At 39.8% G+C, this 25,720-nt stretch overlaps 1 protein-coding gene across 2 annotated transcripts in view; it reads left to right on the top strand.

Annotated features, from left to right (window-relative positions):
* Positions 1–25,720, top strand: part of NEIL3 (nei like DNA glycosylase 3) — a 47,920-nt gene that overhangs the window by 10,104 nt on the left and 12,096 nt on the right. Inside the window, exons 2-6 of one of the 2 annotated variants that reach the window (XM_044760621.2) lie at positions 5,321–5,448; positions 13,675–13,809; positions 14,117–14,270; positions 16,759–16,833; positions 18,442–18,608. In XM_044760621.2, the coding sequence (XP_044616556.2) occupies positions 5,321–5,448; positions 13,675–13,809; positions 14,117–14,270; positions 16,759–16,833; positions 18,442–18,608 (659 nt within the window). Of the gene's footprint in view, positions 1–5,320; positions 5,449–13,674; positions 13,810–14,116; positions 14,331–16,758; positions 16,834–18,441; positions 18,609–25,720 lie in introns of both variants that reach the window. The other variant, XM_014860655.3, reaches the window with a different exon arrangement.

The following is a 25,720-nucleotide window of genomic DNA, read 5'->3' as shown; positions in this document are numbered from 1 at the left end:
AACTCCAGACTCATATCCAACTGCCTAGTCGACATCTCCCTTTACATGTCTAATAGACATCTCAACCTTAACTTGTTTAAGACAAGTTAACCCCCGATGTTCCTCTCCATCCTGTTCTATCCAGACCTTTTTCATCTCAGTTGACAGCACGACTCTCTTTCCAACTGTTCAGGCTAAAACCCTCCAATGCACCAGCAAATCCCCTTTGTTCCACTTTCAGAACACGTCCCAAAATCTGACCACTTCTCATCACCTCTCCTGCTATGATTCTGGCCCAGAACTCCTTCATCTCATATGGATCCTTGCAGTACTTTTCTGAGTACTTTCCCTCCTTCCACCCCTACTCCCCTTAGCCAGAATAGCAGCCAGAGAGAGCATTTTAAAAAGTGATGTAAATACTATCTTTCCTCTACCTCATTTCTGTCAGAGAAAAGACCAGTCCTGAGAGTGGACCTTGTGGGCCACATGATCTGATTCTTATCTTGTCAGACTTCATCTTTCTACCATCTTCCCCTGTTCTTTGTGCTCTAGTCACCCTGTTTGTCAACTGTCCCTCCATGTACCAGAACACTTGTCCATAGGGCCTTTGCACTGCTGTTTCTTTTGCCTGGATCCTGGCTCACTTGCAGTTCCTTTAAGACTTGCTCCTATCATTTTCCCAATGAGATTATGACGGCGCCATTTAAAATTGCAACCTGTGGCTCCCTCGCCTAATCTTGATCTCTTTCTCATCTCAATTTCCTTTCAAAATTTTCTAATATACTGTTATTCTGTTTATTGTTTACTCTCTCCCCCCAGTAGAATATAAACTCCATGAAGACAGGAGGGTTTTTATTATTTTTTTCACTGATAAATCCCCAGCATCTAGATCAAGGCCTAATACATAGTGGAAGGTCAATAAACTTCTCTAAAATGAATGAATCCAAGTAGACAGCCATGAATGGTGCATTTTTAATGGAGAGGACTGTCTTTCCACATGTCACATACCACCTTTGTCATCAGAGGATGTCAAAGTTTTAGACACAGCCAAGTGAATAACATGAACTGTGCTAGCTGTTGAGTATGAGAGTTTTCAACTGAATGGTGTAAGTTCTTGTCAAAGCTGTTAATTTAGCAATGTGAGCAGACTGCACATGAGACAATTGGGACTCATTTACTGTTTTATTAGGTGTTGTGACAACACTGTCTATTTCAAGGTTACCTTGTCTGCCTCTTTGCCAGGAGCCATTATAAAACATGGAAAAGTCAGAATTAAGTAGAGGAAAGGAGGGCTGGTCAGAGAACAGGAGTAGCTGAGTGAGAGCAACTCAGTCATGTGGTTTCCCATTTTGGAAAGTAACAAATTAGGGCAATTAGATTTGGGGCAGTGCAGTGAGAAACGGTGAGGGGGCAGCAGAGAGAAGAATTTTTCAGTTGGCTGATCAGATACTGTGTTTCAGCATTCACTGGGTGCTCAGGCTGTGCCAAAGGGTAGAATATAACATGAGTGGCCAAGGGTAAAAGGCAGATAAGTGCCACTGGAAGAAACCAGCGCCTGGCTCCAAGTTGCTGAGAAAAGACAGCATGCACAGCATGTTCAAGTGGTATAGCATCTACTTACAGCAAGAGGAGAGGGTGTGCACAAGGTCTAGCCCCTTGCAGTGCATCCGTCTCCAGTGACCGGTGGATCTGATGTGTCATGTGACACCCACCCCACTTTGTGCTGCACTGAAAGGACCCCAAACCCTCCCTCTTGGATCTGAAATACAGAAAGCTGCAGTGTGCCTAAGGGCCATTGATGAACATGGGTGCTTAATCACAATAGGAATATACAGGAAGCCTGGAACAGGGACAGATATTCCCTCCCAAGGCAATAAACCCAGTGCAGGCTGCAAGGGCTCTTTATTTCCCAGAAAAGAAATGTTCCAGGCCCAAGTCCTATTCTTATGCAGCCAACAGGATAGAGGGGACTGTGCGTGTGTACCTTTCCCGACATAGTGGGTAAATGTTGAGTTGTAGATTTCCTAGGCTGGCGATGGCAGCAAATTCCCTCCTAACCAAGTAGCAGGGAAAACTGTTATGGTGTCCAGGGCTGTAGATGTGTGACAGGGTCGGAATCATCACCCAGCCTCTGCCGGGAACCCTAACAGAAGCCAGAGGACTTCAGATGGCAGGTTTAAAAGCCATTGCTAGTAAAGAATATTGGGAGAGGATAAGAGATTGTTGACTTTGGAGTGGTGGTGAAACAGGCTTTGAACTATTAATTTAGGAATGAAGATTCATAACATCACTAAGACGTTAAATCCAAGATCCTAAAAATGTAAAACCTAATCTATGTTGAGGCAAAGGTTACTCATAACAGATCTGTATCTGCTCCGTATATCATTATCTTAAAAGTGTCCTGGCGAGTTTGTAAGAATTTTTTGCCTACTGATTGGTTGTCATGGAAACCTACTATCTTAATCTACACTTGGCCTGAAGTGTATGTAAGTGGCAACATAAAGTCTTCAGGCAGAAAAACATCAAGATTCTTGGTGCTTCTCATTTCAGGGCTCTAACAGACTCCGCTGTAGAAACAAGGCCAATTGAAAGTGTGTTTACCCTCACTGAGTCCTCGAGCCTGCGGGGCCAGTGCTTGTAATCACTGATCGGCCCTCGAGTTCAGCCGAGAGAGAGAAGGGAAAAGCCGAGGCAGATGTTCTGAGGGCATGTGTATCCGTGATTCCTGATGCTGGCATCTCCCACAGGTTCTGTCTGTGATTTGTGCAGAACTGGAAAGCCGTCACGTTTAATGACTCCTGTGCATTTGTTGCTTGGTCACTCTAAGCCTGGGGTTGATTCCCCAGTTCTTATTATGCAAAGGAGGGATGTAAAGGCAGTTTCCTGAACTTCAGGCCCTTGGGAGGTTCTAGCCTTGGCTGAGGCCACAACGGTGACTGGGTTTAGTGGAAGAATAGTATCTGTTCTTCGTCTGCTCGGACTGCCATAACAAAAATACCGTAAACAACAGAAATTTATTTTCGCGCAGTTCTGGAGGCTGGAAGTCCAAGATCCAGGTTCCAGCCAATTTGGGTTCTGGTGGGAGCTCTTTTCCTGGCTTGCAGAAGTCCGCTTTCTTCTCACGTGGCCTTTCCTCTGAGCATACGGGAGGGAGAGAGCCAGCTGTCCCTTGGTGTCTCTTCCTATAAGGTTACTAATCCTTTTGGATCAGGGCCCTACCCTTATGACCTCATTAAACCTTAATTTCCTCAGTTGTGTCTTTTTCAACAAGGGCCAATTTAGTAAAATAAAGAATAGAGTGAGCATATCATCTGAAATATTGAGAATGACAGATGTCAGTAAACCAAAAGTTTGAGAGTCACTTAACAGTATCGTTCTCCTGTGAGTGGAGGGGAAGTTGTGATTTGCTCCTGGACTATATCTAAAGCGGTTTTATAATCATCTCCAGACAACTCCCTCCTTCACCACCCCATCCCCCACCAAGATTTCATCCTGCATCTTCTTGAAAATCCTTAGGTCCATTTGAGAAACAGGAAAGAAAAGTTGGAAGTATGTGAGGGTGTTACCTTAGATGAAGAGTTCATGTGGAAATAGAATTATAGGTACTGTGTGTCTTATATAATAGTTATGCATTTGTAATAGTTTTACATTTATTACATTTTGAGTGCAAATTAAATAATGTTTATAAAACATATCTGAAGAATAAAAAATAATGTTACAGGGGCCGGCCTGGTGGCACGGCGGTTAAGTTCTCACGTTCTGCTTTGGTCGCCCGGGGTTCACTAGGTTCGGATCCCAGGTGTGGACCTATATACCACTTATCAAGCCATGCTGTGGCAGGCATCCCACATATAAAGTAGAGGAAAATGGGCACAGATGTGAGCTCAGGGCCAGTCTTCCTCAGTGAAAAAAAGGGGAGGATTGGAGGCAGATGTTAGCTCAGGGCTAATCTTCCTCAAAAAAAAAATAATAATTATGATACAAAGAACACCTGTATACAAAATGCCCAGCTTGAGAAAGAGTGTTACCAATGTCTGAACCCAACCCCATTCCTTTCCCTCATGCACAGAAGGACTGATGTTCTGTCTTTATAATTTCCTTGATCTTCTTTACAGCGTTCAGTACCTTTATTGTAATCCTAACAATATATTGTTTGGTTTTACGTGGTGATGGGCAAGGAGTAGTGGGTTTCTTTTTCCTTTATTGTTAACAGTGTCGTTGGGGAGAAAGGGAGGAGCAAGCCTTGTAATAGATTCTCCTGCTCAGGGGACCCCAGGCTTTATCTCTGATCCCCGACTCCCCACAGGACCATGAAAACTGAAGCCCTCATTCTTTAGGGCCAGGAAATGTCTTTCTGATAAAAGCTGGCTTCAGGGTGCTGCTTATCTTGGGGGTTCCCTCCCACTTTTGCTTGTTCTGTTATTTTTTTAATTGAAGTATAATTGACATACAATATTATAGTGGTTTCATGTGTACAACTTCAAGATTTGACGTTTATATACATTGTGCAAGAGTCCCCCCGATGAGTCTAGCAGCCCTCAGTCACCATACAAAGTTAATACAGTATTATTGACCGTCGTCCCCATGCGGTCCATTACCTCCCCATGACTTATTTTAAAACTGGAAGTTTGTGCCTCTTGATCCACTTCGGCTGTTTCGCCCACCCCCCCAACTCCGCTCTCTTCTGGCAACTACCAGCCTATTCTCTGTATCTGAGTCTGGTTTTGTTTTGTTTCATTTTTTTATTTTTTAGATTCACATGTAAGTGAAATTATACAGTATTTGTCTTTCTCTGTCTGGCTTGTTTCACTGAGCATAATACCCCCAGGATCCATCCATGTTGTCACAAATGGCACAGGTCTCTGACCTCTTGTTATTCCTTACTGGTTACGCGTTCATCACTGCAGGTCTGAATGTGTCATTTTCATGTTATACCCACCGTTTTTAGCTGTTTTGATCTGAATGCTCTTTCGGGGACCTTGGCTGTACGTCTGGAAATGGAGGACTGTAGCCTAGTTTTTAGTTTTAAAACATTCTCATCGTCTTGCTGTGCTTTCTTTTCAATGTGTCGAGCTATATGGTCCTGGAAGAAACTCATTTTGATGGTGTGCCAATTACTTTTTTTCGCTTAATTTTTTTGGCCTCTCTCTTTCTAAATGACTGCATAGTAATTTGACAAAATGTATGTAAACAGCTGATTACGTTGCTTGACTTGCTGGAGATTATTCTTCTCATTGGAATGCACCTGGGCATGAAGTACTATAAATACGTTTAAGAATTAAATTATAATTTGTTTAGAGTTTGCCTGTGTGCTTACATGAGTGTATGTATTTTCTACTAGGCTGCTGCACTGAATAATAAGGAAGATTCCAGCCAGAGTGTCTTGAGACTGTTTGATGGATATGTTTACAGTGGCGTGGAAACTTTGGGGAAGGAGCTCTTTATGTACTTTGGGCCAAAAGCTCTACGGTAAGATAAAGCTGTACGATACATCTTCTCTCTCTTATGTTTAAAGATGTGTAGAAGGCTCTTCGTACAGTTTCTCGTGTCACACTTAATCATGTAGAAAGTACTCTGTTTTTAAGAGAGCTCTAATAGAAGAGGTTGAGAGTCTATCAAAAGCAATATTCAGAAGAATAAATTGTGATGTCGTCGTTACTTGGAGGCCTGGTCAGTTTATTTCTTTTAAAATGTTGATAGGCCAGCGGTACTTCCCAAGACATATTAGAGCAACACAGCTCAGTTTTGCTCTTCCCCGAACTCCTACGCTGCTGTCCTTCTGTCTTGTTTTCACCAAATGTTTATTGCTTTTCTTTCTCTGAAGCTTTGCACAGAATTGGAAACTTATTTATAACATTCAAAAGCTGTCCGCAGAAGTAACGGGCTCTCCATTCTTTCACAGTTACTTACAGAAATTCATTGCTAATACGTTGACAAAGAAGGACACACAATCTCCTTAATGATAAAAATGTTGTGATGTATGTAGCTGCCAGAGCATGATCATCTGGTTAATTTTCGCAGAAAAATGAAAAATTCCTATAGATTAATACGTCTATCAAATCTCTGTCTTCTCTGAGTTCAGCCTAAGCTATTGCAAACTGTAAAGACTGGGTCTGCTTCCTTGAATCTCTTTAAAATGTGGAACAGTTTCACCTTCTTAAAAGAAAAGGCCTGTTACTGGACCCTGTGCTTCTAACCCAAGGTGAATAATGGTCCCAAAGAAATAATATGCCTCTATGATTGTTATGTATTGCATCTCATCTACTGCATGTTTAGAGTACTTTAGAGTTTCTGTAATGGCTTTTTCTTTGAGGTGTTCTCTCCATTGTCAGCAGCTGCTGTCCTTGGGCAGCATTGTCACTTCACGGTTGTTCTGAGTCTGAAATTGATAACATCAGCATATGCCTACCGGTTCATGGAGTAATGATCTACTGCAGGTCACGTTATTGTCATAGTAGATTGATGTGATTGAAAACTCTTCGCTCTGAACAGAGTAGGACACAATGGAATCCACGTGAGAGAGTTGAGCACGTTGATATGTTATTGACTCTCTGGTGTGAAGTGCAGATTTATTTCTGTAGGATGAGAGAGGTTTTTATCAAGTGTTCTCCACCAGACTGATAAGAGGGGAATCATTTCTCAGTGCAGGGCTGTCAGTAAATGTTCCATGAAGTTCTAAACAAGGACAATCGCTTCTTCAGACTCAGTGAACTAGTGCCATCCCTGGGGAGTACGTATCTCGGTGTAGGAATGGGGATATGTGCAGTGGCTCACTTCCTTTCAATTCCTACAGCCTTAAGGACGATTTGATATAACAATTCAAGGTCAGAGGCTGATCAGCTGTTTGAAAATGAGCTGAGCAACCTAAGATCAGCTGTATCCCCTTTCACAGTTTAACATAAGTTAAAAAAATGCACTTCCAACCTATGCTTCTTAGAAGAATGGGTGAGTTTGTCAAAGAAAGGGGATCCCTGTGTTAGGCTACAGGTCTGGGAGCATGAGGTTGAAATGTAGTCTTCATTTTAGACATCTGTTTTCTTCCCACCAGGCTGGTCTGCATTTTAGAGACCATATAGCAGGAAACATGCTTAAAGATCACTTACAATTTTCCCTTAATACATAGCTTTTCACAGCTAGAATTGCCCATGGAGTTTAGTGCATCTTATGGGGCGGGCCACGGATCTTCTGGGATTCACTTGTTATGAAAGTAGAATATAAGCATAGCCCCCTGTCAGAAACTCCACCATGTAAAAATCCATGAATCCAAAAATCAGAAAGATGCAAATTAGACAGCAACTATTTCTGTTACAAAAAGACGTATTGAAGTGCGCGAGTGCTTAGAATAATACCATAGAAGACTAACAATTATTTGATGCTATTTTAGGAGCACAGTTGTGGTATTATGTGTGATTAATACATGTATTCTACTTCTGAACACTTTACAGAAGCTCAACATCTATAACAAAACCAAAATCATTTTTAATTTTTTTGTTGTGTCTGTAACAAATACTCATTTGAGCCAACTGAGAAATAATGAACAAACAAGACTAAATTTATGTGCTCACAATCCCCTACCAAATATCATCCGTATTGACTGGATGCATGTATTGCCAGGACTGTGTGTGCACACGTCTGTAAGTGTCTTCACCCAGACACACCTACCCTACGAGAGGCCATTTTCAATCAAAAGGAACACAGCTGTTACTTCTTGGACTAACATTTAAAAGACATATTTTTTTTTAATGAATATCTCTTTCCAAAACACTTGGCTATATCCAATTTGTGATTTATATGACTCTGTTTGCAATTATCATACATACATACATTCTGATCTCTAAGAGACCAGAAACTATATCTGGGCTATTTCAGATGCTTTGCCATTTGAGAGAAGCTTTCTACGTTATCGATTGTGTAATTTATTGGAGTTAAGTGATATGATCCTCTAAACAGATATGCAAGAGATAATGCGACAGTTCTTTTCAGTTTGCTAAAAATTCTTTATGGAAACTATTATATGCTACTTATAAAAGGATTTTACAGCTTAGACATGGTTTTTGTAATCTATCACATACGTTAGGAAAAGCTGGAGTCTGAGAAACATTCTAAACTAAATTATATACTTTAAGAGTAGCAAATACCTACTGCTTGTCTGTCAGACATGCCCCCTTGTCTTTTGGGAACGGCATTTCTTCTGGAAACTGGCCACCTGGCCACAATAATCACAGGGTTGTTGAATTTAATATCATCTTACTTAACCTTCTCTCTCATACACAGTCCACTGGGTCAGTCTGAGTTCTTCAGTGGGACTTTCTCACCCAGAGCTGAGGAGTGTTGGGCCCCGTGTCATGGAGGGAGGCTGGAGATGTGAGGCCTTCGAACATGCAGGTGGCCATGTTACTTGGCTTGTCAGGAAAGACAGTGTGAGGTGATGGAAAATAAATCCAACCTACCGAAAGCAGAGAGAGAATCCCAGAGATGTTTTAGTCCCTTATTCCATCCGTTCCTGAGGTCCAGCCGCATTGCTGCTTTGATATTCAACCCTTCCTAAGATTCCACGAGCTACTCAAATTACTTTGCCTTGTTGAGGTGGATCTCTGTCACTTGCAATTTAAGAATACTGGCCGTTAAAGTAATAAACAGGCAGAAAATTAAACATTTTCAGTTTTCAAAATGATAACTTTTATTTTCCGTTTCAGTTGCCGTAGTGCTTTCTTGTATAACTTGAGAAAATACGGGAATGTACCTCATTCATTTGCTTTCCCTCCTGCACCTGACAGCCGGCAGGACCTCTAGCTCTGCCGCTTTCCCTTTCTTGTTTCTTTGCATAATACATGTCATTTTATTGCAATTTTTTCCTTATTTTAAAAGTAATATTTGAGCCAATTGTAAAACATTAAGATAGTTCCAGAAAGTCTAAAGGAACAAGTAAATGCCACCCATAATTACTGTTACCAGAAAAAAAGCACTCGTAACAATGTTTTAAATATCATAAATAAAATAAAAATTGTATGTATACCATATATTCATACATAGTTTATATTACATGTGCGTGAATTATAATGATATATAATTTTTGTGTAAATGGGAATTTTAATTTATATTTGGCCTTTTAACATAATATGCATATTGCATTGGTCAATGTCAAAATATACATATACATGATTGTTTATAATGTGTGCAGAGTGTTCCACTATATGTATCATCATTTTTTAATCAACCACCTACCGATTAGCATCTTCCCCCATTTTTCACTCTAACAAATAACCCTGCAGTTAACATCCTTGAGCACATATCTTTTACTGTTTTGATGTTTTCTTAAGATAAATTCCTAGATGTGGATTTGCTGGATCTTGGTTGCTGGTGCTTTTTTATATCCATTTCAAAGGCATATAGAAAGTCTATTATGCATAGAAAGCAAAGGCATCTGCAACTGGTTGCACAATAGAGAATGAGCTGTGCGTGGCCTGCCTTGACTGTGATTATGTAGCATTTATCCAACCTCTATGCAAGGTTATAAAAACCCTAGAAACATGTTAACAGAAAACCCATGTGCAACACTGTAATACCTGTGGAAGGTTGGGGACCTTATCACAGCAGACTCACCTGGCATGGTCTTCTCAATTAATCCTTTTAATTTTAATTTTTGAATTCATTTTAAATTACCTGCCTCATAGTTCTAACACCTGGGACATCTTTGGGTCTGGCTCTGTGACTGCTTTATCTCTTGGCATTGGGTATTTTTGTTTTATCTTTATCTTATTTTTTCATGTGTCATAATTTTTTTTTAATCCCAGATATTGTGTTTAGAAGAACAATAAAGACTGAGCTAAATAATATTTAAGCCCAGAAATAGTAATGCCCCTTCTATCAGGTTATTAGTGTGGCAGATTGAGTAAGTCTAGTTGGTAGTTGAGCTTGGTTTGGGTTTTGCTGTGTTGTGGCACCTTCATTGCACCAATGACTTCAGAAAGTCCAGCCTCTCTGCTACGTTACGCCTTGAGTGTGGCCTGCAGTGGCTGGGGTTGGTTTCTCTATATTTCTGCTCCACTCTCAGCTTTCAGCAGACCTTGCATATTCATGTCATAAGGGAGTCTCTCCACACTCTTGCCCACCTCTCCCCACTCTGTGGTAGATTGCTCTACTGCTGTTGGCCTGTTACTCACTGAGAGGTTCATGACAGGGAAAATGGAGGTTCTTGTTTCTTCTGGACCAGGCTGTATCTTAGGCAGGCCCTTTGTGTGTGGACCTCAGGGCTGCATTTTTCTTAGAGCTACTGTCCTTCTCTTTGCCAAGGCAGTCAAACTCTTCCTTCGATGTGTGGGTGGTCTCAGGTCAGAGTTTCCTTCCTCTCTCCCAGTGGGAACGGGTGCTCCTCATATCACTGCAGGATTCTGTGCCAAACCTAAGTCCCTGCCTCCCCCCCAGGGACAGGTGGTATTTGCTTCTGCTTATCCTCAACAGCAGTGCCTTTGGCCTGGGCCTGGTGGCAAAGGGTTTCCTGCCCTCCCCAATGGCAGACTGCTGTGTGCAAGACTTACTGTGCAGGCAGGAGGTTTCCTGTTGCTCCTTCAGGCAGAGATGGCTTTTCATTTGTGCCTCTCCCTTGGCTCCAGCAGCTTAAGATTTTTTAAGACTTATGCTTCATGTGAGAGAAGTGTTCGAGAAGCACACGGTTTCATGCAGACGAGTGCCCTGCCACCACGTGTGGCTCTTGCAGGTCCCCTGCCATGACTCTCATGTTTCTCGTGTGCACCTAACTGGTGGACACCCGTGGAAAAGAGCTGACAAGACTCCTCTCCTCGTGTCTGGGGCTCCAGGAATTCTAAGCTGTCATACCAGCAACACGCAGTATTTAAAGCTTGTTGAAAATTATAGCTGTTTTCTCTTACCCATTTTTGTGGTAGCCGTCTCGTCCTCCCATGCTCTGCCACAGGTGGAACAATTGGCATGTCTGTCTTTCCATGGAAGGGCTTGTCACTCTTTGGAACTTAGCTCACCTGGTGTCCTGCAGCCTCATGTCTCTGATGGGCTCAAGAAGATTTGTGATTTTGTAAATACTGTGATTTTTCCCCCCTCGTTAGGGTGGGAGTTATGTTCACTTTTAAGTTCTATATCCTAAGTAGGAGCAGAACTTCCTTTTAAAACCATATCTTTTTATAATCTCTTTCTTTGAATTCCTAGCATCAGTTTTACAGTCATTATATTCAACTGTTTTCTACTCTTTATTATCCTTAGGACACTGTTGACCACTTGACAGTTGTCATAAGCAATTGCCTCCTTAGCAATGTGTAATTGTCATTAACGTGAACCTGTGACAATATCAGTGTTTACGCTATTTAAGCTTGCTTAAGGACGTTCGGATTATTCTGATAGCCTAGAAGAATGTGGCTGTTTAAAATAGTATCAGATCTTATTTATCGATTTGTTTTAGGAAGTTCTGTCTAACGAGAGGAATTTTCTTAAGATGTTTGGACATAATTTTTATATTAGAACTTTGGTTACAAGTGACAGAAGCTCAACTCAAATGAGTTCAATAATTATTTATTATTCTAAGAATACAAGGTGTCTTGTCATCCCTGAAGATAATGCAGTTGGGCTTCTGGGGCACCTGGAAGCAAAGACTAAAAGCTATGAGGACTCTGCACTTCTTAACGCTGCTCCTCACTGAAACTGCCATAGTCTTCCTCTCTTCAGAGAGGCCTCTCAGCTTCCCTGGTGCCTGTGTTGGGAAACGTTCCCATAGACGGTTCCCATAGTAACCTCCCAACACTAACAGGAAACTGACTCTCTGTGTCCCAAATCTGTAAATTCATCAGGAGAACTCTGATGAATCCAGCTTGGATACTGATGGATCCTGCTTGATTCAGGTGTCCATTCCTCCATTAAGTGTGTCAAAGGCACAGGATCTAAGGAAGGGACATCGACCACTCCAGGTTGGGTCTGATGCCCACTATTGGCAGGCAGAGTCATATTTTGCAGAGTGAATGATCTCAGATAACCAATTGGGTTGAGGGAGGAGGGAGCTTGAGAGGATCAAGAGGTAACAATAAGGGTCTAATAAAATTTCCCTGAACTAGGTTGATTATAATGAGGAATCTTGAAAAGTAAATCTAACTCTTGAATGTCAGTGTAATATGGGCCTGTGTCCTGGTCTATAAAAGATCAGCGTGGCAATTGTTATAACATACAAGGTTTTACTGTGCCTCAGAAATGTTCATGATACTGATATATTTTTCTTAGTTTAAGATAAAGGGTATACTTAATAAACACAAAATTGGTTGGTTTGTTGAGGCTCAGTTGTCATAACATTTTGCTATTTAGTAAAAATAAAATAAATGAAAATAAAATTAAAAAGTTATTTTTATGTACATTTTACCCTAAATTGAACAGATTTTTAAGACCAAAAAAAGTCATACTTATTTGATTCAAGGTTCTTATTGGGGCTACTCCTGCATTTGAATCAGGTCTTAACCTTTGAGATTTTTTATGTGGATGCAGTTTCATTATAGAAAGTGATTTAGAATCTGCTTTATGAGCCATGCAGCTGAAAAGATTTTAGATATGATGGCTTCTGGGCATGACAGTTGTGCACCTTTCACTGGGGTTGAACCTCCATAAGCTAAATTATGGAGTACTTACAGGCACACATTTTTCCTGTCAAGAAGTGTGGGGCATGTAAAATGCATTTATGATTGATATTAGGGCACACAGAGTTTAAAACCCACATTTTTAAAGTTAGACTGGTTAACCTTGTACAATACTGTAACATGGTGCTCTGGAATTAGAAGCACAGAGCAGTAACATTTGCTGCCAAAAAAGCCATATTTATTAACTCAACAAAGCTATAAGGAGAAGGATTTGAAAGGCAGAACACAGTATTTCATCTTGAGAATCATTTTTGATCATCATCAGAGGTCTCACAAAACCACTTTTTTTCTTTTTTTTTTTACTGGACATACTAATCAATCCTATAAAAACTGAAAGGTTATGAATTTTTCATCACCGCATTGTGGCTTTCAAGTTAACTGTAAATATTTATAAATTTCCCTTCCCAATACATTTAGAGGTAGAAGAAAACAAAAAGAATTGAAGACAATAGCATTTTGACTTGTTCTCTTTTCTTTTGATATGTAAGGTTTTGCAAAAAACTTGTTTCATAGTGTATCCCAGAGCAGGGGAGAAGAAGAGTAAGTGCCTTAAACTGTAGATGTCATTTTGGAATAAGTAAACGTTTCCAATCCATCGTGGCTAGAAATAGGGAATTTGAACGTTAGGAGCTTTGTAGAGCTTATACAAACACACTATAGGCAATTTAAATTTAGCGTTATCTCATCCCAAGCCTTTGAATCTGAGAAAAAGCCGAGAGATGCTAGACTGTTCTGTAAATAAAAGATACTTCATCTGACAAGAAAAGAAGTGCAGCAGGATGTTTTCTTGGGCTTTTTGTTGGGGCCTTATTATTTCTCTAGGAATTTATTTTATTTGTGGGTTGAAAACTGATTCTTGCATCTTCTGGTTTTATAAGGAGACAAAGCCATAACAGAAAAACATATAATATTAGCTACCATTTTTTGCCCTTTAAAAGTGCCTATTCTGACTAATATTTGTTTGCATGTAATCCAGAAAGTGAAGGAATACAAATTTGATACGTGATATACTTTTTGCCACGCAAAAATGGGTTTGATTTTGTTTCAGGATTCATTTTGGAATGAAAGGCTCCATCATAATTAATCCACCTGAGGATAAAAAGAAAGATGGAGTTTCTCCTGTTTTTGAAGTGCAGCTCACCAAAGATCTGATTCGTTTCTTTGACTCATCGGTGGAACTCAGGTAAAAGATAAAAATAAAAGTACTTTAGGTGCAAAACTGTGGAGTTGGAGCTAAAATTTGGTTTGGGATGTCACATGTGGAAGTAAATAATAAGTAAAATTTTTAAAAGTGGTTTATAATTGATAAAACCTCATTTTAAAGGAGGCTTCAAATAATATAGTTTGTTAGGTTGTTCATCGTTCGGCTTTATAACTCTTATACTCTGATTAACCTAAAGTGTTTATATTTAGCAAAGCTCATGTTAAATGACACTTGGTGAAATTGTAACTAGATTCACGATTAATGTGTTTTGTATTCCTTTCTATAGAAACTCAACGGAAAGCCAACAGAGAATAAGAATCATGGGAGAATTAGATATATGTTCACCTAAATTTAGTTTCTCAAGAGCAGAAAGTGAAGTGAAAAAGCAGAAAGGACGGATGCTCTGTGATGTGTTAATGGACCAGAAAGTGTTGCCGGGGGTAGGGAACATCATCAAAAATGAAGCTCTCTTTGACAGTGGTCTCCACCCAGCTGTTAAAGTAGGCCATAGATATTTTCAAAATGATTTCTGTATTTTTAAATATGTTATGGGACCAACATGGAGTACTTAAGTCTGCATTACAGTAACGCAGTCTCCCGAAACAAACTTCAGGGGTCTTTGCTCACGTCAACTTCGCAACGAGGCCAACCCTGACCGCTTAAAATTGCTGTGTGCGTCCCCTCCCCCCACTTCACACTCCCAGTTTTCCACAACTTCCTTTGCTTTTTATTTTCTCCATACCACCGATCACTTTCAAATATACCTAATATTTACTTTTCAAGTCTGTCTCCTCCTGCTAGATTGTGACCTCTTATGAGGATGGTGTCTGTTTTGGTCGTTGCTGTAGGCAGGCGTCTAGAATACAGTGTCTGGCACATGGTAGGCATCAAAGAAATATTTGTTGAATGTATGAATGAATGAAGTTCACAACTCTCTTTTTGTAGCTGGCATATTAAATTCACACTCGACACACACTCATATATTCCTATTTATAGCTCTTTGTGACGTTAGAAAAGGCTGTTTCAGTAGAATGATAAGCATAGAAGTCAGGGAGTGGGGACTAAGGAAGAAGTGATCAGTGAGGAAATGGAAACAAAGTTTAGAGTGCTTGTTAAAAGAGCTTAGATGGGGCAAAGGGAAAATATTTGGCGGCTAGAGGGAGATATCAGGACAAGGACTCAGTTTTGTTGTTGTTTTCTTGTTCTTCTACTGGAGAGACACAAACTCATTTATATATTGAGAAAAAAAAAAAACTCGTGCTGAGGGAGAAGTTAAAATTGTAGAAAAGAGAATGGTGATTAATAGGACAAAGTTGTGAGAAGGTCAAACCCAGGTAGAAGGATACATATATTTTAGTTTCCAGGGAAGAAATCTACATTAGGGCTTTTATCTAGACCCAGATATTCTCTGTTAACTACATTGTTTTTTCCATGAATCCAAAGATACTTTTTTATTTTGTGTAGTTATTTCCTAGCTACTTTTCGTAAAATCCAAATCAGTGGGAAAGAAGTTTTAAAAGAAAACAGTTAATAGTAGTTCTAGATTAGGTTGGGCTTTTTGACTCTTGGAACAAGTTAGTCAAATTTCTGTAATATGGGAATATTGAAACAGAATTTTAACGAGAATGAGCTTTTTAAAATCACCTAAACCTCCATGGAACAGGTTTTTTAAAGAAAACTTGACAGAAAGAACTCAGAGAATTGTTACCCAGAGTATTGTTACCATTATCTGTGATAAGCTGAGAATTTACTTTGTATCTGTACATCCAGCCAGCCACTCATCTAGTAAAAGATCGTTTGCCCATAGTATCTGGGGTTTAAATAAAGACATTTCTGAAGCTTAGCTATGAACCCCCTAAAAGCACATGTACAGTTATTGAAAAAGTACAGTTTAACATTTCAAGGTGTGACTTGATATAAGATGTGGTAAGAAATAAATGAGTTTTAGAAGTACACATGTTTTAAACTTTAAATAATTGAAAAAATATATAATACTTTTATAAAGATTATGTTGATTAAGTGATTTTAGATTTTACGGTCACTGATAAATTAGTTTCTATTGTATATAGATATATACATGCAACAAAACTTAATTCATCAGACAGAATTTCTTCTGGAATTACCATGGAAACCACATGCACCAAATGATAATTAATTCTGTAAGGGTAGAATTACGAGATTTATGCCAGGCTGTGTCACAGAAAAATTCTTTCAGTAAGGTCTGTTTCTTTCTTCTTCCATGTCTTAACAAGTACTTTGATATTAATACATGTGTATAAATGCACATCTTTTTAAAGTGTGATAGTGACCTTGATAGTCATCTACTTCTCTGCCCACTTTTTCCTCCCTTCCTTCTTTCTGTTTTTTTTTTTTCTTTCTTTCCTTTTCTTTTTTTGCAAATCCAGCAAGACTTTTCTAGGTGGCTGATAAACAACGCTGGGACTTTGAAGATGTCTGATAAAGAATAGATATTCAATAAATACTTGAACTTAGAATTAAAATTTATAAATAAGAATGGTATTTTTTATGTGTAGTACTATCTCTTAAAAATAAAACCACTGTTGGGGTGGACCCAGTGGCTTAGCAGTTAAAGTTGCATGCTGCACTTCAGTGGCCTGGGATTCACTGGTTCAGATCCCAGGCGCGGACCTACACACCGCTTATCGAGCCATGCTGTGGCAGGCGTCCCACATAGGAAGTAGAGGAAGATGGGCACAGATGTTAGCTTAGGACCAATCTTCCTCAAAAAAATAAAATAAAATAAAACCACCGTTTAATGACACTGAATAGGTGTATGAGAAATTGAGTTCTAGAAGACTGGCATTATTTAAATCTATTTACAGTTTTCTTATAACTGGCAAGTGGTATTATTTTTCTACAGTAATGAACAAATTATCAGACTGTCCTCAGTTGTTTTTCTATTTTAAGGTTTGCCAGTTAACAAATGAACAGACCCATCACCTTGTGAAAATGATACGTGATTTCAGCATTCTTTTTTACAAGGTAAGAGCAAAAATTTTTCAGCTATGTAAAATTGTCACTTGTTTCCCTTTCCATTGCACCAGAAATATGAAGGCTGTATATGGCCATCTAGTGGTGAGAGTGCAGAGGTACAATGAGAGAGCGACATGTCATGGGCATAATGAACATCTTGAAGTTGTAGGTCGTAGATCAAACCAAACTTGTCTGACTATAATTATCTTTATACTAAGTTGGGGAACAACTATGTTAACGTTTTGCTTAAACTATTGTCCTATTTTTGGACATATAAAGGTAAAATATGGAAAGCCTGGAGAGAGACTCAATACTTTGGGATAGACTGGATTCAATCAGATTTTGCCACTTACTATCCTCGTGGTTTAGATTATTTAGAAAACTTAATTTACTTTCTTCAGCTGTAAAATGGGATAATAATATTTCTCTATCTACCACAAAGACTGTTTTGAGAATGAAATAAGTACTTGCTAAACTGTAAGTTTCGAAAGTTGTATATATGCATATACATATATATGCATAAATAGAGTTCAGTAAGCACATTTTATCTTTTAAACAAGGCATCATAAATATGTCTGTTTTTTTCTCTGCAGTCCATTTTCTTTATTTAAAATGTTTATTTTTACTATGTTCATAAAGGCAGATATTGTAGAATTCTTCATTAATGGGTGCAAAGTGTTAATGGACCTCTTGCTTTATATATGCCCAGAGTATCTGTGGCATTTCAATATTACATATGCTCACTATTCTTCCAGGGAAAGATGGTTATAAACAGCTACCCATTTTCTGCCCAGATTAAGTTGGGTATTTCAATACTTTACTTAAATTAATATAAATTGTTTGTGTGATTTTCAACTTATATATGGTGAGCCATATTTCTGGGCTTTTAAATTTTCACACTGCTGATATAAACCCAAGATATTCTCTTTCTTTAAATGTATGTGAGCTTTAAATGTATGTGCTTTAAATGTATATGAGTAGAATAAAACTGTGACAGAGAATATCAAAATGTCTTTTGAAATAGAACTTTTATAGCAAAAATGGAACATGTTCTCTCTTAGGATGGCATTTGAATTTTTATTTTCTTTTTTAGTGAATCTCTAAGATTAAAAAGAAAAAACTGTCCTTTGTCAGGTCAACAAAGAAAATGATCTTGTTAAATTTTTCCCCCAGAAATAAATTTCTTGGCTGTTGAAACAAAGCAGGCAGCTTCAGTGTTCTAAAAATAATCAAATTTAAAGCTAATCTAGTCATTTTCTTATAAGCACATAATTATGTTAATTTAAAAAAACTTAAAAGCATGAAAGACATTTTAAATTATAGAACTTTTATATCCCATTTAGATAAGAGGGTAAAGCTATGCAAAGAACAATTTTAAATACTAATAAGTTAATAAATAATGAGAATTATTTCACACAAATCTTACTTGACAAATACTGCTGAATCTTGTCAATACCCTTTTCTCAGATGAAAGAAAAGATTATATGGACATATGTACAAACATAAATTTTTAGCAAATTATTTTCAGAAATGACTTTTAAGAATTTGTCTGGCTCCTTAGCAACACTGTTTTATAGATAACATTATAACGCTCTTTGTTTGTTTCTTTGTTTTTAGTGCCGTAAAGCAGGATGTGCCATCTCTAGACACTATAAGGTTTACAAGCGTCCTAATTGTGGTCAGTGCTGCTGCAAAATAACAGTGTGTCGCTTAGGGGAGAATCACAGAATGACATATTTCTGTCCTCACTGTCAAAAAGAAAATCCTCAACATGTTGACATATGGTGAGATATCTAATTCAAAGGTATACTATTTGCCCTAATTCTCTAACTAAAAGCCTATTAATAAGAGGACATAACTGAATAATTATCAGGCTATTAAAGGGAGGACGTAACTCAAAAGTATTTGAACCCTTGGAAGGAAATAGTAAATAACATCATCAAAGAACCAGAATGAGCCAAAGATGATTTATGACCCAGTTCTGAATTCAGGAGAAAATCTGTAGCTCAGGTGTGAATATCCAGCCTTTGGCTTTAATCTTGTTTGTCAAGTGATTACCAGGAGGTGTAGGTATGTCAATAATTGGAAAAATGCAACTATCTTCATAAGTTTTTCCTTCATCTAGAAATAATATTATAAAACACGAGCAAGGTCTCTTTATAGAATTTATGTCTTGTTAGTAAAACAACTGACTGCCTTAAACGCATATGTGGTGATTCTGCTAGTGACTGAATATGTCTGTTCCAATTGTGCATTCCAGAATTGGGGACACAACCACAGCATGGGTTCAGGGACCCACTGGACCCACTGTGAGATCAACTTGAGCTAAACCTCCGTGGATCACGTGACCTCCCTAAGCCCCTACTCTGGGGGAGCACAGGGATGTTTTGGGTCTGCTGGGATTAGTGTCAGTTCGGAACCAGTGACCAATAGTCCCCGAAAGGCTTGATTATTTCCTTTTCCCCAGTGTACACTTACCCTGGTAAAAGGCCACGGGTCCCTTTGGGGAAGCCTGGGAGAAATATTAACAATATAAAGGAGCTGTGTTAGAAGCCAAATAACCAGTACAGACAGAAGAAGCACGTTGAATGCTACAAGAGTTCAGCAATGTTAGAGGTTTATATGTACACAAAAGGATGGGAAGATCTCATAGAAAAAGTGTGATCTGAAGTTTACTTTAAAAAGATAGACTTTTGGTTAAGTAAATGATAAAACAGACCTTATTTAACCAGAAGGAAGGAGCATGGCCACAAACCTTGAGTCGTTGATAAACATGGCGTGCTGGAGGGATGATGGGAACACTGGGCAAGGCAAGCTGTTGAACAGTAAAAGCTAGTTTTACACATGGGATGGGATAAACTAGTAGGAATCGTTAGTTCTTCCAGGAATGGTTAATGTCCTGCCTAAATCAGTGGCTTAGGGACTTTTAGTTGCTTGTAGCATAGTTAGGATGGAAAATGAAGAGACTTAACAACACATGTGAAGAAGGTAGTGCAGTGGGATGGGTGAGAGATGGTTACCAGGCCTGTGGGCAGGACACTGGAAATGGAGAAGGACCTAGGTACTTTAATTAAAAATTCTAAACAGTCAACAAGAATTGTGGCAGGTTTCGTATGTAGGACAATGCAAAAAGTTTCAGACTCAAATAATAGAAATTTTCCCTTTATGGATCTGGGAAAGTTGGGATAGAGTGGAAAAGATAAGTAGAATTTTGATAGGTGAAGTAAAATCGGGTATCTGGAAGAGATGTCTTGTGGGCCACATTACGTGGTGAGAGATAGTGGCTTGAGGTTTATCAGCACAGTGTTGTTTGTTGAAGTATTAAAACAAGATCAGGTTGTTGAGAAAGGAGCTTCAGGGAATATCCATTCCTACAGAGGAGGAGGAAGAGTAAACAAAGGAAACAAAATGAGGGGCCAGCCCGGTGGTGCAGCAGTTAAGTGTGCACGTTCCTGCTTCGGCGGCCTGGGGTTCCCTGGTTCGGATCCGGGGTGTGGACCTATGCACCGCTTATCAAGCCATGCTGTAGGAGGCGTCTCACATATAAAGTAGAGGAAGATGGGCACAGATGTTAGCTCAGGGCCAGTCTTCCTCAGCAAAAAGAGGAGGATTGGAAGCAGATGTTAGCTCAGGGATAAACTTCCTCAAAAAAAAAAAAAATATATGTTGGAAGTGGAGGACAAGCAGGGAAGTACCTGGCTGTGTGGGATCTTGGGAGAAGGGAGGCGCCGTTTTGTCTGTGGAGCGGTCAGGACCGTGGGATGAAGATGATGTGTGGTGAGGATCCCTATTTATGTCTCCATAAATGTATCTGCAGCTGTCTCTTTTTCCCTCCCTGCCCCTTGTGTTTCATTTCCTTCATCACTCATCTTGTTCTCAATGCTTTTCTCTAACCCACTCCATATCCGCTTCTCTCAGCTTCTTCACCTGATCTTGCTATTGTAGAGACCTGAAATATGTTTGGATAACTTGTTATATTTATTCTACATATTTATGGTTTCCTTATTTTTGATATTATAGGTGTACATTTGTATGACCAAATGTGTATAATACAGTATCTGGCAGATAGAAGACATTCAATATATACTGTCTACTGAATAAATGATTAATAATGCTCTATATTTGTTTTCTATGAATTGATAGTTTTGGAGACTAAAAAAAAATCCTTATTCTTCCAAATCATTCAAATAAATATGTTATTTATCATATAAATAAGATAATAGTCAATTCCAAAGGGTTTTTGGGAACTAAGGTTTTAGAAACTATGGCTCCCTGGAGGAGACTTGGGGGTCCCCCATGATTGGGGAGCCCGTGGAGTCCCTCCTCCCCTCCAACCTTGTTCTGTTTTGTATGTTGGCATTCAGCTTAAGACTTTGGAAAAACAACTATATGTCACAAAATAAATGTATGTATAATAAAATATTTGAAAACCAGTAAATTTGCCCTATTTTTATAGATTTCTGTGACTAAGTATATTCCATTCATTTTCTGCATGAGTATTTGAACACTTTTTGTGTTGACTAAATGTTCTCATTTTAATTTAAAGTCATTTCAAATTAAGTTATAATGAAAAGCCCATTAGCCATGACCTAAAGCCTCACGTTCCTTCAATTGCTAAAAGTGCACTTAACTTCTTCACGAAGTCCTGCCCCAATTTGCCTGTTTTTATTGATCACACCACACTTTGAATAACCATACCGTTTATTGTTGGCTCTTCATTATATACTAGCTAGCATAATTTATGTATGTGAGTATTGTTTCCTTGAGGGGAAACTTTTGTATTATTCTTTCTTTTCCTTTACTAGAGTCTTTATTTTATGAGAAGAATTTTAATTTTTAATGTATTTGTTATTTACTTTCTTTATTAGAGTGTACTGTATGTCAGGTACTGGGAATACCAAGGCAAAATAGAATACAGCCACTCACAGCACTCAAAGGTCTAATGTGGGGAGTAAATGAGTAAATAGATCATTAAACCCCATGATGGAAGTGCTGTAAATGGGTCCATTTGTGCTAATGACAATGGAAGTGTATCTAAAAGAGGCAGCACTTAAATCTACCTGGGAAGAACAAGGAAGTCTTTCTGAAGGGACATGACAGTTGAGCTTAGTGTGGAAGGAAATAGGAGTTCGTCAAAGACAAGAGGCAGGACAGGGATTTCCCGGGAGGGAAGATGGCAGCTGACTAAGTGCATGGAGGAAGCGCCTCGTGCGTTTGGGAACTGCACGAAGGGGAGGGTGTTTGGTTCCCATGTGTACAAAGACATATTCGGTTCTCTAAACACCTTGGAGTTTGGAAATGTGTTGAGACTTTGTTGCTAGTTAATGAGAATTTGGTGTTGTTTGAAAACTAATTCTTAGGGCTGGTCTGACCTGGCGGAGACTTTTGAGGGGGGTTGGATCAATTACAGGGCACTTGGGAGACCCGAGGAAAATCTGTGGTGGGTTAATCCTGATAGAATAGCCTTGTTTGGGGAACAGAGTTTGCTTACGTAGTTGTCCATGTTTGAAAGCGTCACTTAAAAGGGATTCTTTTGCCTACAATGAAAGAAACCCAACTCAACTCATCTTAAACTAAAATATAAATTTATGGGTCCTTTAGCCAAAATGAATATTGGGGTAACTCACAGAATTAATGGGAAAGCTATAAATACCCAAGTCTCAGGGGCTGAAAGCCATGAAGGCGACCTTGCCTGGGCTCTCAATGGATAGACCAACTGGAAAGAATAAAGGCAGGTGTAAGCTGCTTCCTGCCTAGGCCTCTCATTTCAAGCCTCACGGTAGTAAATTCTTTCTGGTGTCAATAGAAGACCACTTTCTGGAGGGCTTCTGGGAAGTGCCAGTGCCCCGTGAATGAGGAAGGGATCAGAGCAGACGGGATAGCAGTTGATTCAGTTGAAATAGAAGTTGGACAGCAGCTGGGAAGTTCTTTTTACTCAAACCTTCCTTTAAATGCTACTTTATTTTGCATAACTTTCATTTCATTTCATTAACATTTACAGTGGTGTGTTAAAAAAAATAATCTGTTTTGTTTAGACAAAGAAAAATCAGTCGCTTCTCATGCTAGTAACTGGTCTCCATTGAGAAATGCAAAGATTCCTTAGAGACACTGCCATCCCCGACCTGTTCTGATACCTTTGGTTTCTGAGCCGAAAGCCGCTTCCCATTACCCACCTTGAGGTGCTGTGCAATTGTATTTGAATCTGGTGGTGTTTGCAATCACTGAGGGTGTGCATGGAGAGAAGCAAGGAAGGTCCAGGAGAGAGCCCGGAGATGACCTTAACTTTGGTGAACCAAAGAAGAAATGGAGCCCATGGAAGAGAGGTGGGAAGTGGGTGAGAGAGTGAAATTGAGGGAGTTAAACAGGGTGGGGCTTGAGGAATGGCCACTGCATTTGACAACTGAGAAATCATGGTGATCTTCCAGAAGGCAGTTTCAATCGATATGTAGGGGCAAAATTCATTCGTTAAACTGATATTTATAGAATATTCATAGAATTCTTTATTCCAGGGGGAGATCTTTTTAAAGAAAACCTATGTGTACATGTATGTCCAAGGTATCGGACACTGATAAGCAGTGCTCTGAAGAAACATCAACCACAGTGGGGGGACAGAGAGTGACAGGGAAGTTCACCTTCAACAGGTGGGTCAGATAAAGTCCCTGAGGAGACTTTTGAAAAGATCAGATGACTTGGAAAGATTTGCGGATGGGGAGAAGACACGAAGCCTGGGAAGCATGACGCCTCTGATGCGTTCCAGGAAGAGAAAGAAGGCAAGAGGGACTGTGACCAGAGCAGAATGACCAGGGAGCAGAGAGAGCTGCTCAGCTGGGCAGGGACCAGAACGGGTGGAGCCTGGTTGGCCATGACAAGAAGTTTTGATTTTATCCAAGTGCGATGGGATGCCTTTGGAGGGTTATGAACAGGAGAGAAATCACTGACTTAGATATGAAAAGATCATTCTGGCTACTGTGGGGCTTATTGATGTTGAGTGTGCTGGGAAGCCATCGGAAGGTTTGGAGCAGAGTAGTGACGTAAACTAACCTGTGTTTTCTGAGGATCATTGGGGCTGCAGTGCGGGCAAGTGACTGTAGTGTAACAGAATGAAGGAATGACATCTGGTACCCTCAACAGTAGTGCCAGTAGTGTGGATGGTGACATGAAAGAGAGTGAGGTGGTAAAAAAATGATTGACTTTAGGATATTTTTAGGAGCTAAGATAGGGCTAAGGACTGAAACGTATACAATTTATGGGGCTTTCTTGGTGAAAGAGGATAAAAAATTATGAAGACAAAGTTTGGTCCCATTGTGAATATTTAGAATGAGAAATCACAACAAATTATAATTTTTAAATACACAGACATCAGAAAAAAATAAGATATTAGTTAACTACCTGACCCAACTATGTAATGGCTTTCTTCCATGTTTTGGCTGCATACTCCTTGCCTTGTCATATGGCCACCAACAATATTATTATATTATTACTGATAGATTAGAAAATTGCCTTTTAGCTTCAGTTAGCTGTTGATAATGGCACATTTCTCACTTCCCCAAAGTATTTGGCTCAAGCACTGCTTCTTTGTAAGGAAGCCCTCAGAGAAGTGCTTCTTAAACACCAGAGTGCACCAGAATCTCCTGGAGGGCTTGTTAAAACACACATCGCTGGGCCTCACTCCCAGAGTTGCTGATTGAAAGGTCTAAGGAGGGGCTGAGAATCTGCATGTCTAACAGGTTTCCACGTGGTGCTGATGCTGCTGGTCTGAGGACCTTACTCTGAGAACCGCAGCCCCTGGCCCTCCCTCCGCTGCTGGACCTCCCTCAGCCACCTCTGACTTTCCATCTCTACCACGCTGTTCATGGATTGGTGACAAAAGGGTGCACGTGTTGAAGGGCCTTACAGCCTGGGTCATAATAGCCCCTGAGCAAAGAATCGAGCAGCATCTTATTCAGATCCTTCTCCAGGAAGTTGAAGACAGTCCAGCTGCTCCTTAACCCCACCAGGGCACACTGTCCCTGGGCACTAAGTAGATGCAAGGGGATGCTGGTGGTGCATGAGCCTTGCCTAGAAAGAACCCCAGGACTGACTCTACCAACAGTGCTCTCAACCGCCAGCGTGCAGCAGGAGTTACTGCTTCTATTTTCCACCCTCCCCACCCCGGTCCCTAGCGGAGAACACACCAAACCATGGAAGCTTCATTAGTGTCTGGTAAATTTGCCTCCTCAGCAGAGCCTACAGGGTTTGCTGATGGATTGGATGTGGGATGTGAGGGTAGGGAGTGTTAAGGACGCCTCATAGTTTTATGACCTGATCAGTGGAGTGCATGGTGGTGCCATTTACTGACATAAGACAAACTAGTAGAGTTGCCGATTCGGGGGAAGGGCGATAATATTATTTGTACTAGTTTCCTGTGGATGCCATAATAAATTACCTCGAACCTGATAGCTTAAAGTAACAGAAATTTATTCTCTTGCAGTTCTGGATGCCAGAAGCTCAGCATTGGTTTGAGTGGGCCACAGTTAAGGTGTGGGCGGGCAGCGCTCCCTCCAGCAGCTCTAAGGGAGAATCCATTCCTTACCTTTTCCAGCTTCTGGTGGCCACCAGTGTTCCTTCATTTGTGGCCCCATCATTCCAGTCTCTGCCTCTGTGGTCACATTGCCTTATCTTCTTCCTTGTTTATCAAGTCTCTCTCTGCCTTTCTCTTGTGAGGACACTTGTGTTTGGGTTAAGGGAACATCCAGAAAACCCAGGATAATCTCCCTATGTCAAGATCCTTAATTCCATCTGCAGAGATCCTTTTTCTCTATAAATTAATGTGTATGAGTTCCTAGGATTATGACCTGGTATCTTTGGGAGGCCAATATTTAGTCCACTACCCGCATGTTGAGTTTGAAATTCCTGT

Source organism: Equus asinus, chromosome 27, assembly GCF_041296235.1.
Source record: "Equus asinus isolate D_3611 breed Donkey chromosome 27, EquAss-T2T_v2, whole genome shotgun sequence".
Classification (NCBI taxonomy): Eukaryota; Metazoa; Chordata; class Mammalia; order Perissodactyla; family Equidae; genus Equus; species Equus asinus.
Note: the sequence above shows the minus strand (reverse complement) of the source record. Positions and strands in the feature narration are given on the sequence as shown.